Below are 17,377 nucleotides of genomic sequence, written 5' to 3'. Positions count from 1 at the left end.
TAGTAAATGTTCACTTAATTAATTAATTACAAAAGTCAGACCTCTGTTGCACTCTAGAACTCTATCTTCAATATCAACATCCTTCAAAATATTTTGATAAAATATCAAAACCTATAAACTCTTAAAACTATGAGCCTACCTTGTCTAGGATGTTGATGTATAAAAATATATTGCCAGTAGAAAACTTAGGTGGAAACTTTGCTCATTGTGACTCTATTCAGATGTCTGTAATACATAGGTAATGTCATTGTTTATCTAGCAAACACCACTCCAGTGAAAAGACGCATGGAAACTGATAGAAATCAGTTTCAAACTAAACACAAACCTGTACATCTTCACAGGTCAGAAGCTGTGACACGTGACTGTCAATCAATGTGAAGGAGCCAACAGGAGGGCCACTCAAATTCTCAGCGTCACGTGCTTCTAAGAGAAAGCCTTTAAATGGTGGCCCTGACAAAGTAACTGAGAAACAAATAAAAAAGTAAGTTAAGAGTTTAGCAACATCCCCCCAGAAGACTGTTAGAGGAACCATGTCACAAAGTCAGGTGTACATATACAAAACTACTCCAGGAGAGAAAACAGTAGAAATCATCTCATAGTCAAAGAAATTCTAAACCATGTTCCACAGGAAATTATTCCATAAGGTTTAATAGCTATTCAACAGGGAAGAAAAGATTGGTTATGGTCAGAGTGTGGTTCACAGGGCCAAAGTAGCTTGAAAAATGCTGGTTAAAAGTACACTTGTGTCTTGACTGCAGATCCCTCAGGGTTTAAACAACCTGCTATATCCTATAAAGCTCTAAGAAATAGAATACATGTAACACATAGAGTGTTCTAAGTTTATTTTTTCCATAAACTCTTTTTGTTAGAAAGTATCTATTAATATTTTGCATTTCTAACATTGCAGAAAATAGAGTTTGTAAAATGCTGTTATAGATACATCCTTAAGTTTCAGCCTACTTTGTGCCAAAAGAATTAGGGAAACATAAGAAATTATACAATATTAAGTAGGATAAGGATTTAATATCTTAAGCCAGATAAACTAAGCTTTATTTTCCTCTTCTACTGAGTAAATAGTACTGTTAATGAAGATATATTAAATAATGACAAAAATATTTTAAAACGTATTCTGCGGAATTCGCTGGAGGTCCAGAGGTTAGCATTCAGCACTTTTACTGCTGGGCTGGTTCAATTCTTGGTTGGGGAACTAAGACCCTGAAGGCTTTGTAGTGTGGTCAAAAAAAAAAAAAAAAAAAAGCCTAGTCTGACTGGAGAGTGAATATTCTGCTTACGTAATATAGTCATCAGCAGTAGTTAAACACAAAAATGAGAAGTATAAGATCATGTTATCTTATGAAAGCAGATGAATAGATTAAATGAAACTATATAAATCCAACAGTAATAAAGTTTCAATGTACAGTAAAAAAAAAAAAGCAAAATGAAAAATGCAAACAATTAATACCAGCACAATACCTTTGATTTGATCTCCTGGCCTGAATGTCATCTGACTCACTGAAATGTTGTGAGCAGGATGAGATTGTGGGGTATGACCATGCTCAGGAATCATTCCATGGCATGACTTTGTTACTTTTCCACTGGGATAACTAGCCACAAAATTAACATGCAACAGAAGGATGAAGGCACTGACGGTAAATCCAGGAACTGTCATCTTAAAAAGAAGGTTAAAAGCACATTATTTTCAAAGGTAACTAAAATATAAGAGCTTTCATATCACAGGGCAGTAAGTTCTAGACAACTATTTGCTTTCAATAATCATTTAACCACATTCTCGAAAGCATGTAATATAAATAACGTGGTGCATGAAGCTTGATCTGGATTTGAATCTCAGCTTTTCTAATTACTGACTGTGAAACTTTAGGCAAATCACTTAAGCCTCCTTTCTTACCTGAAAAATAAGGAAACGAAAACTCTCCTTTCAAAGCTATTTTAATAAAATCTATAATATATACAACCAAAAGTCTGAAAAGGAAGATAATAAATGTTAACTTTCATTAGCATGATTGGGAAATAATAAATAATCCAATAAAAGCAAAAGGTTTTGCTCCATTTCATACTAGAAAATTTAAACAAATAAGAAATGTTTCTTCTGAATTTAAATATCATAATCTGAATAAATCTTTGATATGAAATCTACTCATAATGACCATTTTATTTGTAGCACTGAAAACTGAGGATAACAACCAGTTGCAAGAGACGGTATTTCTATTACCTACAGCTCAAATGGGCTTCCCTGGTAACTCAGTGGGAAAGAATCCACCTGCCAATGCAGGAGACTCAGGTTCAATCCCTGGGTTGGGAAGATCACCTGGAGAAGGAAATGGCAACCCACTCCAGTATTCTTGCCTGGGAAATTCCACGGATAGAGAAGCCTGGCAGGCTACAGTCCATGGGGTCGCAAAAGAGCAGGACACAACTTAGCAACCAAACAATAGTCCAGATACTTCTGAATTGTTAGCCAACGAAATTTTCTTCTCTCATCCAATTTATCTGCCTCTTACCACCTGCCTAACAGAAAACCAGTCCCACCCTTGTCTAGTCCACATCAACCACTCACTGTGTATACATTCAGAACCTGCAAATCACAGTACTTAATGAGATAGAGGTACAGGTGGGCTTCTCTGGTAGCCCAGCTGGCAAAGAATCCACCTGCAATGCAGGAGACCCTGTTCGATTCCTGGGTCAAGAAGATCCTCTGGAGAAGGGATAGGCTACCCACTCCAGTATTCTTAGGCTTCCCTGGATGGCTCAGTCAGTAAAAGAATCCGCCTGTAATGTGGGAGACCTGGGTTTGATCCCTGGATTGGGAAAATCCCCTGGAGGAGGGCATGGCAACTGACTCCAGTATTCTTGCCTGCAGAATCCCCATGGACAGAGGAGCCTGGCGGACTGCAGTCCATGGGATCCCAATGAGTCAGACATGACTGAGCGACTAAGCACAGCACAGCGTAACAGAGGTAGATGGGTAGGAATATGTTATAGGGCAGCGAAGTTCACAGAGTAGACAGGCTACAGATGAAAAGAGCTCAAGAGGAAGTGCATTCTCCATAGAAACGGGAGCTTTCTACATGTAACTTTGGTCATAAAATAAAAACACCCTTACAATAGAATAAATTATCCTTTTATAATCATGTAAATTACAACCACACATTGGACCAGAGCTAAACTACAGAAATTCCTACTAGACACAAGAAATTGTGTTGGAGCTACACTCTTTCACTGGCCCTACATGTTACACCAATGGCAACCAGCTAGGTAGCTTAGCAACCAATTCTATACCCCTATCTTTTATCAAACATTGAAGCTAGATAGAATTATTCTCATTTGAAGATAAGCTAAAGGAACAAATGAACCAATCAAAAGCTTTTGAAAAGTTCTATATGATAAGAGAAGCATATACCTAGACAGCATATTAAAAAGCAGAGACATCACTTTGCCCACAAAAGTCCAAATAGTCAAAGCTATGGTTCTTCCCATAAGCATGCACAGATGTGAGAGCTGGACCATAAAGAAGGCTGAGTGTTGAAGAATTTATGCTTCCGAATTGTGGCACTGGGAAGACGCTGGAGAGTTCCTTGGACAGCAAGGAGATCAAACCAGTCAATCTTAAAGGAAATCATCCATGAATATTCATTGGAAGGACTGATGCTGAAGCTCCAATACTTTGGCCACCTGATGTGACAAGCTGACTCACTGGAAAAGACCCTGATGCTGGGAAAGACTAAAGCCAAAAGGAGAAGGTGACAGCAGAATATGAGATGGTTAGGTAGCATCACTGACTCAATGGATATGAATTTGAGCAAACTCCGGGAGATAATGAAGGACAGAGAAGTGTGACGTGCTGCAGTCCATGGGGTTGCAAAGAGTCAGACACAACTTAGCACCTAAAGAATAACAGCAAAGATTTCTCTGTAGACTCAGAGGAAAAGCATAACTCTGAAAATCAGTACAGTTCAGTTGCTTAGACTTGTTCGACTCTTTGTGACCACATAGACTGCAGCACACCAGGCTTTTCTGTCCATCACCAACTCCCGGAGCTTGTTCAAACCCATGTCCATCAAGTCAGTGATGCCATCTAGCCATCTCATCTCTGTCATCCCCTTCTCCTCCTATCTTCAATCTTCCCAGCATCAGGGTCTTCTCTATTGAGTCATTTTTTCGTACAGGTAGCCAAAGTATTGGAGTTTCAGCTTCAGCGTCAGGCCTTCCAATGAATATTCAGGATTGATTTCCTTTAGAATTGACTGGTTTGATCTCTCCTTGCAGTGCAAGGGACTCTCAAGAGTCTTCTACAACACCACAGTTCAAAAGCATCAATTCTTTGGTGCTCAGCTTTCTTTATGGTCCAACTCTCTTATCCATACACGACTACAGGAAAAACCATAGCTTTGACTAAACGGACCTTTGTTGGCAAAGTAATGTCTCTGCTTTTTAATATGCTCTCTAGGTTGGTCATAGCTTTCCTTCCAAGGAGCAAGCGTCTGTTGATTTCATGGCTGCAGTCATCCTCTGCAGTAACTCTGAAAATAGTTAATTACTATAGGAAACAATATTTAAGAAAATAACTGCTGAAGCAATAGAAAAATTTTCTGTTCAAACGTGGCTTCCAGATCCTTTTGTTAATGCAGACCAGCTTTTAAGGCCATACAAGATTTACTGGAGAGGATCAAGGTCATTATTTTAACCATGTGATCTTGGCCAAGTTATTATGAAAATTAAATGCGAAATGTGCCTCACCTAAAGAATAGTATAGTGAAAAGTTTGTTTGTGAATACTGTGAATATATTCACTATAGTGAATAGTTAGTTCGATTTAACTAATATTTATTTGTCAGTGATTTTGTGTCAGGTGAAAGTGGAAACAAGATTTTTAGTCTCTGCTGTGAACAGGGAGGCCTGGCATGCTGCGATTCATGGGGTCGCAAAGAGTCGGACACGACTGAGTGACTGAAATGAACTGAACTGAACTGATGAATCCACCTGTCAGTGCAGGAGACCCAAGAGAAGATCTCCTGGTGGAGGAAATGGCAACCCACTCAAGTATTCTTGCCTGGAAAATTCCATGGACAGAGGAGTCTGGCAGGCTACAGACCCTGGGGTCGCAAAGAGTCAGACACGACTGAGCAACAGCATACATGCATCTAGTAGCTGAATAACATCAGTCAGTTCATTTAATCTCTGTTCCAGTTTCTTCATTTGCAAAACACAACAATTGAACTGGAATAAATCCAGGTCCAATCCTAACATTACAATTTTAGGAATGCGAAGTGGAAAAGCATACTAGGAATTATCAGAGCATGCTGTATAAAATGAGAAAGGGAAGTGACTAAGACACCATTCACTACTGCCATTCATTAGGAAAATATAACAAGGTCAGACAGAGAAATAGAAGACAGCAATTTCTTTGTCCTTGGTCAGATACTGACCATTCAAGGTAAAGTCTATTTTCATTCCAATGGGCATTGACAATTTTCCAATTAATGATTTAAGGAACAACTTTTTAAAAATAATATGTTAATTCATTAACCAATCTGTGCTAACAAGATTGCACAGTTATGAAAAGGAATAAAGAGTTATATGTGAAAACATTTAAGCTAAAGCTGTGGAAGGTGGATAATGAGCTATTATATTACAAGACCACCCTTCAAGCACTGGAAAAACTCCAACCAATTTTGTATGATTTTTACAGGTTTTTAATATTCACATTCTACCATGAGCATGATATAGAGAACTAAAGAAAAGATACCAGAGCTTGGATTTTGTCATCCCAGGATGACAGACCTCTTAGTTTAAAAGGTTAAAAGAGAGATTATCCTGATTCTCTAACTGAAAAATTACCAAACCTGACGAGATTTATACAGTTTTCTTTCTTGCCTGAAAGACAGGTACTTAAAGGTAAAATGACTGCCTTTACATGCTCTGGGCTTCCCAGCTGGCTCAGCAGTAAAGAATCTGTCTGGAGTGTAGGAACGCTGGGTTTGATCCCTGGGTCAGGAAGATCCCCCTGGATAAGGGACTGGCTACCCACTCTAGCATTTCTGCCTGGAGAATTCCATGAACAGAGGAGCCCAGCAGGCTACATACAGTTCATGGGGTTGCAAAGAGTTGGGCATGACTGAGCGACTAACACTTACCACACTCTACATATGTCTCACATGAAAATAAACTTTATTATTTAAATACTAAGCTCTTGTACCTAGATGAATATGTAATTATTATTATTGTGACTGTGAACTACAGAGATTAATCAAGACAACATATTTATTACAACAAAGTAAAATTCAGATAAAATAAAAAGAATTCAATTGAAAATATATGTAAGAAAAAGGATTATGTGTTAATTAAGGATAATTTTAAATAAAGCAGTCATGACATCTTTTAACTGTGTTACTCCAAGAACATGAGAAAAAAGAAATACGGAGGAAAGCACATCTTTGAAAACCATGTGAGATGAGTAAGCTAGCAAATAACTAATCAAGCCTAGTTATATTTCATTCAAGCTCTAGCTTTTATTACCAGTCACTTATTTTAAATGAAAGCATCAAAGGAGTTCAAAAGTTAACACAGACACAAAAAATTGTGGGAAGTCGCCAGTAACACCTACTCCACATCAAACAGGAAATAAGTGTAGGCACTAAGAGATTTAATTAAAGCATAGGTATCAAGTAAAAAGGTTTTCTCAATTATGAAAAGTCACAAAAAAGTAAAAACCAGAAGAGTTTACTATAAAAAATATAAAAATATTTTTTGCTATATCTTGTGGGTATTTTTAATTTTTTTATCACACCCAAAGTTAAGAAATATCTTTATGACCTTACAAACATTTCAAGAGCCATCATTTACTTTTATCACACATGATAAACTCATATATTTTCTATTCCTTCATTTTTTTATCCTGTTACATTCTTCTTGTTGTTGTTTAGTCACTAAGTCATGTCCATTCTTTTGCAACCCCATGGACTATAGCCCTCCAGGCTCCTCTGTCCATGAGATTTCCCAGGCAAGAATACTGGAGTGGGTTGCCATTTCTTTCTCCAGGGGATCTTCCTGACCCACAGATTGAATCCATGTTTCCTCACTGGCAGGCAGGTTCTTTACCACTGAGCCATCCGGGAAGCCCTGGTCACATCCAACTGAATTGTTATTTCATAATCTATCAATGACTCTAATCTGCAATTTGAAAACATTATTTCACGGCACATACAGACCAGACCATTAAAGTTCAGTCTTGAAAGTTCTAATTTAGGAGGATCAGGGATTTCAGGGTTTTTTTTTTTAAAAAAAAAAAAAAGGAGAGTTCTCAGAACTATAGAAGAGACAAATAAGCCAAGCCACAAGGAGGATTTTGGAGATAGAGATGGACTTATGCAATGGAAAAAAGTCTGATTCTGTATTATATCATTTGCAAACCTGAACAAAAACTATAAATATGGCTAGTAAATTAGCTTTCTTTAGAGATCTGAAAACTGTTCTAACAAGGTAAAGGGAGAGATCAGTATTACGTGATTTTTAGAGAGGAGGGTATGTGCAATCATGTACACATCTTGGTAAAAGTTACTGTTTTTCTCAAGGAGGAGATATCTCAGTGAATGATTTTAGTGCTCCTCTAAGTATGGGAAGATGCAAGAAACTGGGTTCTTAAAATTTTCCCCTAAAAATATCTATCTGCAGGCCTGTCCTGCCAGTTTTCCCAGAGCACAGAGTGCCTCATGCTGATCTTCACTGTGAACTTCTTTCAGGGTATACCATAGGTCAGCGACTGAAGCAGCTGATCACTTGATTTTGAAGTTGGGCAACATTCTTTCCAATCCCTTCCCTTTCGGTCTTAACTTCAACTAAGGTTTAGTAAGCATTTTGTGACAAATTTGCCCCCTGGTAGTAGGAAGGCTCATTCCCAGACCAGCAAGGATTTCACTGATAGGCTCTCAATGTGCTATTACTGAACTAAGCCCAGTTAACAGTAGCCAAAAGTCTCCAAACCACCTGTCTTACTAGTCTGTTATGGTCCAGGAAATGGTTCCTTTTTGTTGCTTCTTCCCACTACTAGAGTTGCACTTATAATCGTTGAGCTTATAGTACTACATAGTTGGTCAATCATTTCAGGTTTCCTAATCATCACTAAATTTACCTTAGGTCAGTGACATATTTGGTAGTGCAAGAAACAATAGTCATGTAAAATAGGCAGAATACAAATAATATAGCTAGTAACATTAATAAGGACATCAGTAAGTATTTAAGCTAAAGACTTTCATCAGGTGCAACCCAGTATTTCCCCAGGTCATCTGACCAGTTTGTTTTACATCAATCGCTATCTTTAGGAGAAATAATATACTGGCTTCATACACAAAAGTGAAAGTGTTAGTCACTCAGTTGTTTCTTGCGACCCCATGGACCATAGCCCACCAGGCTCCTCTGTCCACGGAATTCTTCAGGCAAGAATACTGGAGTGGGTAGCCATTTCCTTCTCCAGGGGATCTTCCCAACCCAGGGGTCAAACCTGGGTCTCCTGCATTGCAGGTGAATTCTTCACCATCTGATTTCACCAAAGATGTCTGCATGTACAAGATAATCAACCTCGGATAATCAACCCCTTACTGGATTGAGAAAGGAATGTTATCTTTAAAGGAGTAACATGACTGGTGCCAGAAGAAAAATCGATCTTTACTGTTGAGGAGGCATTTGTCTGGTTAACCCATAATACAAATGCATAGTGCACACTAGAGGGGAGATAGGTGGCCAAAAGGGGCAGAGAAAAGTTTATATTTAAATGTTCCTTGTCTGGAAACCCACTCCAGTATTCTTGCCAGGAAAATTCCATGGACAGAGGAGCCTGGCAGGCTACAGTCCATGGGGTCACAAAGAGTTAGACATGACTGAGTGACTAACATTTTCACTTTCACTTGTCTGGCATAAAATATGAATATTTATTTCATTGTAACCATAATATAAAAACATTGCAATCCCTAAAGCACTTGAATGCTCCTTTCAGAATTTCCATAAAGCACATTCCATAATGTTTAAAATTAATAACTACTTTTTATTCAATATTGCTTTTATTTTATTAACTAAAATTACAATGGCATCATTTTCTTTTATTTTGTTATAAGTATAAAATTTTTCAATTTGCTTATAAGTTAAACATGCTTTTGTTTATGTTTTGGCCTAGAAACAGAACCACCATTTTTTAATAATGTTTCCATTAAAAAATTAAATTGAAATTCCAAGCTGAGTGATAAATTAATTTTGGGACACAGTACGTGTAATTTCAGCATTCCATCTAGGAGCTAGGGCAAAACTGTTAAGCCTATGACCAAAAGCTAGAGGGACTGGGGTTAAAGATACCCATAGGTGTTCGCCTTACAGTGGCAGAGCTAGGCATGAAGAGTTTTAGAAAAGTAGGTAGAACCAGAGGATAAGGAGATTGACAAAATCAGATAAGACTAAGCACAAGAGATACACAGAAAGCAATGAAATTTCTATAGCAATAAGAAATGAAAGGGTTAGTTTTACTATAGAAGGGGGAAGAAAGGGGACATAGTGTGAAAAAGAAGAAAAAGAAACATACATTTGGTGATAAACTAGTAGAGACTACATCTAACACAATCCTTACAACAAGCATCATTTTAGAGATGAAAATCTGAGACCAGGAAATGTACACAAAACCCTGAGCACTTTTAGGATTAGAACCCAAACCTACCTCCAACATTTGGATTCTCTTCACTTCAAATCTTTGCTCCCTCATTTGAGAGAGAGGATCTGGAAGGTGCAGCGAGAATCCGAATTTCACAACAAACAATGTGAGTGGGGGCATATTATGACAAATGAGAAATCAAAATTAGCCTACTTTATTCAGAATGCTGGGTCTACTATATGAGTCTGAGAAGCAATGTAGAGATTTTTCTCATAAAACTAAAGCCCCTGAAACAATGGATACAAAAACAACTAGTATAATGCTTAAAAACACCATCAATACATGGTAATTGCCATCATTTATAATCACTAGTCACTTTCCATATCGCCATTATGCGCTAAGTTCTTCTGATGAACACCGTTGTGGTTAAACACTTGAGATTTCCATGTGTTTCTTTCATCTGCATTTAATTTGTTCAAGCCTTTTGAAATATTTCAGAAAATGTGTTCCCCTTCTTGCCAGTAATTTAACTTCACCTTCATAGAAAGCTTCCATAATATCAAGAGTTAAACTGCCTTTGATAGCTGAATCTCAAATTTTAGAGAAACTGAAAACCAGGTCAAGTATTTCCACTTCCCCAGATAAAAATGTTTCAGACTCCATTTTCACAGCAGGAAGTACAGAGAAAAACGATTTTTTAAAATTAACAATTGGAGTTATGAAATTTTCGGTAAAGGTTCTAAAAAACAAAGAGCATTAAAAAAAAATGGCACATTGACAGTCAATTTGAGATCTGTCAGGTGTGACAACCGAAAATGGTTGAAAAGAATTTAGAGTTTAAGGAAAAGAAAAGGTAAAGGTAAAGGTAAACCACTGAAGAGAAAGAACCGGAAGCTCTGCAATCTAATTCTGATTCTCCTAATCACAGCATCATCAGAAAGCTTTTTCTCTTACATGACGATGTCATTGTCATTGGACGCACAGTGTGTGACTCACTGCTCAGTCGTGTCCGACTCTTTGCGATCCCATGGACTGTGGCCCACCAGGCTCCTCTGTCCATAAAACTTTTCAGGCAAAATATACTGGAGTGGGTTGCCATTTCCTTCTCCAGGGGATCTTCTTGACCCAGGGATTGAACCCACGTCCTCTGTAGCTCCTGCATTGGCACGCAGATTCTTCACTACTAAAGATTCTTCACTACTAACCACTTGGGAAGATATCCATCCCCAAGACTTTTTCTCTTGACCCCTGCATTTCTCTACAGGCTATCCCTTCCATAGCCTCAGTTATCACCCCTGAATAATATTTCCCAAATCTTTCATTTGCCCCCCTCCCAAATCATAATGCTTCGACTCAGATTTCCAAGTATCTATAGATTTCTGTTTGGATGACAATAAGCTCATTTTTTTCTGAAATGAAATTCATTACTTTTTCCTCCAAACTAGCTCTTGCACCTGAGCTTCCTATTTTGATGGTGGCTTATCAACATTTCTAGTCAACAGATTTGAAACCCCAAATTCTCAAGATTTGGCTCCAAACACTCTTCAGGACCCCAATTTCCAAACAAGCTCAGCAGATTCCACCTCTACTCTTCCATTTGCCTATTTATCCCTTCAGCTTCTCTCTTCTACCTTTCATTCTATTATATCTGTCTGCTGCTTTCCATTCCAACAACACCTTCAAGCATAAAGCTTTCATTACCTGTCACCCAGATTAGTGAAATCTTTTCCATTGCCTCCTTGTTTCTGCATCTCCATTCTAATCTGTCCTACAAAACATCACAAGATCATTTCCCTAAGGCACAATTCTCATTACATCACTCCTCTCTCCAAAAACCTTCTACAGCTTCTCAGGACTTACTCAGTTAAGGACAAAAGCATTAGGCATTTAATGTGTATTCAACCCAATCCGTGCTCCAACAACAATGTACCATTTGTACCTGCTTCTGGAACAGGCGCTTCACTTTTTTTCTACCCGTGTTCTATCTTCTAACTGGGACCTCCATTATGCTACACATCAAATTCCTACCCATGTCAAAACAGAGATATGTTAAATGGGAGGTAAAAATACATACAAAAATATCTGAACATTGTTTAAAAAAAAAAAGAGGTAAGTTGCCTATCATTTCACGTAAAATGCAAAAGACTGGTAATATACAATATAAGCACGGATGTGGAGAAGTAAGTGCTGTCATACAGTGAAGAGTGTAAATCACTGCAATATTTTTGGAGGAAATGTAACAATTTCCTACTGAACTAAAATATGTTTAACCTTTGACTAAGGAATTTCACTTCTAGGAATTTATCCTACCAAAAAAAAAAAAAAATCCACACAACAAACAGCACAGGAAATACAGTCAATATTTTTAAAAAACTTTGTATGGAGTATATTTTATATAAATTTGAATTACTCTGTTGTATACCTGAAACTAATATAATATTGTAGGCCAACTATACTTCAATTTTTAGAAAAGAAAAAGAAAAGTCCACACAGTTGTACAAGGGTTATTTGTAATAACAAAAGTATAAGACAATTTAGGTGGTTACAAATATATTCTATGCTATGCATGCTCACGCTTGGTCTCTCAGTCGTGTCCAACTATTTGCCACCCCATGGACTGTGGCCCATCCTCTGTCTACAGGATTTCCCAGGCAAGAATACTGGAGTGGGTTGCCATTTCCTCCTTCAGGGGATCTTCCCAACCCAGGGATTGAACCTGTGTCTTCTGTGTCTCCTGCATTGGCAGGTGGATTCTTTACCACTGAGTCACCTGGGATGCCCCTTATTCTATGCTGTCCCCAAACTCTAAAGTAATGTGTACCCACCACTATGTATAACTTAAGTAATCAACAAGGATATCTATATAGCACAGAGAACTATACTCAATATTTTGTAATAACCTATAAGGGAAAAGAATAGATACATATAAATGTATATATGTGTATAAATATAACTGAATCACTTTCCTGTACACTTAAACTAACACATCATTGTTAATCAACTCTGCTTTAAAAAATAAAATACTGTGTATCCATTTAAAAGAATGAAATAGAGTAAATAATGACAGGAATAACAGCTAATAATTACTGACTGCTTTCTAGGAGGTAGGAATTCTTTTAAATGCTTTGCAAATATAAATTATTTTCACAAAATCCTAAGACATGAGTCTGCACACACTTAGGCAGAGACATGCTCACGCCATAGTGAGGAATGAAAACAACATACTACAAAAGAATACTTAAGTTACATACAAAAGAAAAGAGAAAAGAAAAAACACCATCTTTTAACCATTCTCAATAGCAGCTACCCCCTAGGAAAGTGTTTTCAATATGGGAAGAGGAGTGGACTTCTTTTTAATCCTTTTTAAATTGTGTATATTTTTTAAAGCATGCAGTGCTTTGTAATTTAAAAATAGACTACAAACATGCATATGTGAAGACTGTAAAGAAACATTAAATAAACTGCAAGATGTTTAGAATTTTTTTTCAATTTTCAAATATTCTATATTACTTTTACTGTTTTTTGTTTGTTTTTGTTTTCATAAAACCTCCACACCTCTTTGAAGGTCCATTTAAAATGCTATCAACCACTCTGTCCTATGAGACAGTGTGTAGTAAGGACTCTGAAATCACATAGACCTAGGTTTGAATCCAGCAGGCACCACCTTAGTGACTGACCTTGGGCAAATTATTTGGGCCTTGATGAAGATTAAACAAAATAACATCTGTGAAACATTTAGCAGAGTGTCTACCACAAACCAGATCTTGCATAAAATCCTTTCTTCCTTGGAATATTGCCTAATTCTGCCAACCTTAAATAACTGGTCTCTTCTGGGAAGCTCCATAAGCTGTAGTGTTTTGCTAATAAAACATGTTAATGCATTTTTCTGCCACAACTGGTTGACTTGTCTTAAAGAAGCAAAGGCATCCTACTCCTTGATTTCCTTTCACAATAACTGAGCAGACAACCTTGAAAATAGCACTCAATGCAATGCAGTAGTGTGATTCCAGAAAATCTGACATTACCTAAGTAGACAGGTGTGAAACAGAGGGTACAGTCAGCAAAAAGAATCAACATACTGGCTTATTAAAAGACTTAGTAGAACTCATCCCCTTAAAAAAAAAAAAAAAAAAGTCCTTCACTGTTTTCAGTAAATCAACAGACCAAGTTTTAGCCTCCCACCTCGGCACTATCCAAGTAAACATTCAAAGCTTTCTTCCACCTTTTCTCTAATTCAGAGAAAGAAAATATCTGAACTAAAAGTTTAGCTTTATAAAGAATTATTTCTGATAATACATTTACAAACTGAAAACTCCCCCTTTGCCCCTAGGACAGCATGACAAGATATTTAAAAAAATTAAAGGCAGAGGTAACACCTAGTCACCCCAGAGCCTCTCTGAAATTCTAAAGGCACACCAGAGCTAGGGGTGGGGGAGCTAAGATTCTTAAATTAAAAGACACTTTAAAGATCAAATAAAGTATGCCATTAGGTTAAGTAAAAAGGGAGTTTCCATTGCTAAAAATTAAGGACTAAACACTGATGCACGAATAAAGTCAGGGCTTTTCATGATCCCAAACATGTCTCTACTTACAATCACCCTTTTCATGGGATTAAAGCTCCGTAGTCAAAGTCATGGGACATATTATTAACCTAACTCCTTAGCGAACACTCATTAGCTCAACACAAGCTCACAAGCTCCAGAACACAGTTCGTTAATAAGACATCCACCCTGCGTCTCCAGCAGCCCGGGTCAGCACAAGCGACTGCTCTCTCAGTACAGTCACGGAGCTGGAATTAATTCTTAAGTGCCTTACAAAAAGCTCTGGCAGAAAGAAAACAGGAGACACTTACCTTGAGAAGCAAAGGCAGCCTATCCAGCTTCCGGTTTTGTTAACAACTCGTATCTCTTTTTCAGCAGCTGGGTGGAGCCAGTTTACCCATAAGAAGAGAGTTTCCCAAACTAAGCAGCAAAACAGGATTTGCAAGCCCGACACTAGTCTCAGGACTCTGTTTCTGAGAATTAACCCTTCTGTTCTACACAAAGAAACAATTTTACCATACCACCTAATCACTGTTTCACTGAGAAAATTAAATTTTTGTCTTTAACTATAAAACCGTTTGAAATACAATCTGTTCTGGATAATGCTCAGTAAAGACAGAGAACCAGTTTGTGCTTAGGTAAGGGTTGCCAAATTTAGCAAAATTATTGCATAGGATGTTAAATTCAAATTTCAGATAAACAACCAATCATTCATTAATATAAGCATTATCCTATGCAATATTGATGACACGCATATTAAAAAATGATTCATTGTTTCCCTAAAATTCAAATTTACCTTGTATTTTATCTGACAGGGCTTCCCTAATTGCTCAGTTGGTAAAGAATCCGCCTGCAATGCAGGAGACCCTGGTCTGATTCCTGGGTGGGGAAGATTCGCTGGCGAAGGGACACTCCAGTATTCTTGGGCTTCCCTTGTGGCTCAGCTGGTAAAGAATCCACCTGTGCAATGCGGGAGACCTGGGTTCCATCTCTGGGCTGGGAAGATCGCCCAACCATCCCTGGGTTGGGAAGATCACCTGGAGAGGCCACTTATTCTAGCCTGGAGAATTCAATGGACTGTATGGGGTCGCAAAGAGTCGGACAGGACTGAGCGACTTTCGCTTAACTTAGCTTAGCTTAGTTTATCTGGCAACCTTATCTAGGGAATAACAGTAATTAGCAGACTATTCCAATTAACTACAAAAGGGGTAATAGAATCAGACTGCATTAAAATGAAACCTTTGAAAGTGCAAGTGACAATGCAAAAGAATTCTTTTATTACGCAAAATTTACCTTGGTGCTTCCCAAGGTGGTAAAGAATCCACCTGTCAATGCATGAGTGCTAGGTTGGATCCCTGGGTGGGGGAAGATTGCCTGGAGGTGGAAATGACAACCCACTCCCCTATTCTTGCCAGGATAATCCCATTGACAGAGTTGCCTAGTGGGCTACAGTCCATGGGGTCACAAAGAGTTGGACAGACTCAGCACTGAGCACGCACACCTTGGAATGTAGGAGTTTGTTTTTGTTTCTTTTTAAAGCCTTTAATCTTTCTTTTGCCAATATTTTTTTTTGTCAAAAAAAAAAAAAAAAAACCTCAGGGCTAGAAAAAGACAATATTAAATACCTCGGACCATGACTAGAACGTGCAGACTGAAAAACAAACTGTCACACATGCCTTGACTTGTGATCGCTAGTTGGCAATCACATTAGCAAATTTTCTAAAAGTATTTCAAAAAAGGAAAAGAGTAGGGAAAGAACACCATCACTTTAATCTTTAGAACTTGCCACAAATTAACAAAAGCCCCCTCTACAGGATTTTAGAGAGAAGCTTTAAATAAAGAAGACTCTGATTTTCTATGCTAAAGCTGCTTGGAACGTGAATGAACTTAAACTGAGTCAGTTGAACTTCAGTCCTTCCATATTAAGGGTCAAGTGGTGACAAAACTTTCTATAATTAGACTCTTTCCAGGAATAGTCCCCAGTGAACACTTTACATGCCAAAAGCATGATAAAGTCTATAAAACAAATAATTCTTAGAATATGCTATCAATCTTTCATCCTAAAGCACTCTTAGAAAGCAGTATGGTATGGCAGAAAAAACTGAATGGAGAGGTTTAGCACTTTCTAAAACCAGCCTTTCCAGGCTTATCATTTCCCTTAAAGTCCCCAGTCCTAATTCCCCTTATCATTCCCTCCCAGAAGCTCACCTCTTCAGCTACTTGTCAGCTGCCAAAAAAGAAAGTCTATTTATTAAAATCTTCGATGTACATTGGACTCCGAGAAGTAGACACCAGGCCATTGGATCCCACTCTCAGGTTTCTAAATTAGCAGTTCTCAAATTTTTGGGTTTCAAGATCCCTTTGCAACTCCTAAAAATTATTACAGCCCCTAAGAAATGTTCGGTTATGGGGGTGATATCTGTCAATATCGTATTAAAAAATTTAAAATGAGGCATATTTAAATACTTATTCACAAATTCCACATATTTATTTATGGACAAATGACAATAACGAACTCATCACATGTATTTTTTCTTTTTTACTCTTAATATTTTTTCCTCTTGCCTTTATAAGTGTTTTCCAAAAATAAGAATTCAGTGAGAAGAGTAGTATTGTTTAAATTTTTACAAATTGCTTCTGAGCCTGGGTTAATAAAAGACAGCTGGATTCTCATACCTGCTTCTCCATTCAGTCTGTTGCAACACAATACAACACATCGTGCAGTCACTGGAAAAATCCACTGCATACTCATATGAGAATGAGGATGAATAAGGCACATAAAGTATAGCATGAACAATGAGAACCACCTATTAGGCTTCCATTTTGAACAAGCACATGAATTATCATATCTAAGTCTCACGAGGACTCTAGGTAAAAGGTATTTGTCATGGACATACTGCAGCTGAGAAGGCTAAGGCTGTGCCTGGCTAAGTAAAGAGCCCAAAGCCGGGCAGAAAAAAGTGGCCAACAGGGATCTAAGCCAGAGCTACTGACTCTATATACTGAGTCCCACTGCCAAGTATGAATGAGGGCGGGTGGGCCAAACGTATAAATCTTCCTATTGCAGTCAGCATGTCATTAAAAATTACATTCCCGTAAAACATCTCCAATTGTTTAGACCCTGCCTCAATTCCATAAAGGGTTTCCCTGACAGCTCAGTTGGTAAAGAATCTGCCTGCAATGCAGGA

The 17,377-nt window shown here is 37.8% G+C and overlaps 1 protein-coding gene across 2 annotated transcripts in view; it reads right to left on the bottom strand.

Annotated features, from left to right (window-relative positions):
- Positions 1–14,638, bottom strand: part of FRRS1 (ferric chelate reductase 1) — a 53,001-nt gene extending 38,363 nt beyond the window's left edge. The window contains exons 1-3 of one of the 2 annotated variants that reach the window (XM_043460558.1): positions 14,501–14,638; positions 1,474–1,669; positions 326–462 (exon numbers count right to left, since the gene is read on the bottom strand). In XM_043460558.1, coding sequence (XP_043316493.1) covers positions 326–462; positions 1,474–1,669 — 333 coding nt within the window. In that variant the 5' untranslated portion in view covers positions 14,501–14,638. Of the gene's footprint in view, positions 1–325; positions 463–1,473; positions 1,670–14,240; positions 14,262–14,500 lie in introns of those variants that run through there. The other variant, XM_043460557.1, reaches the window with a different exon arrangement.
- Positions 14,639–17,377: the final 2,739 nt, after the last annotated feature.

This window comes from Cervus canadensis, chromosome 2, assembly GCF_019320065.1.
Source record: "Cervus canadensis isolate Bull #8, Minnesota chromosome 2, ASM1932006v1, whole genome shotgun sequence".
Lineage (NCBI taxonomy): Eukaryota > Metazoa > Chordata > Mammalia > Artiodactyla > Cervidae > Cervus > Cervus canadensis.
The sequence above is the reverse complement of the archived record's forward strand: the minus strand, read 5'-3'. Positions and strand labels throughout refer to the sequence as shown.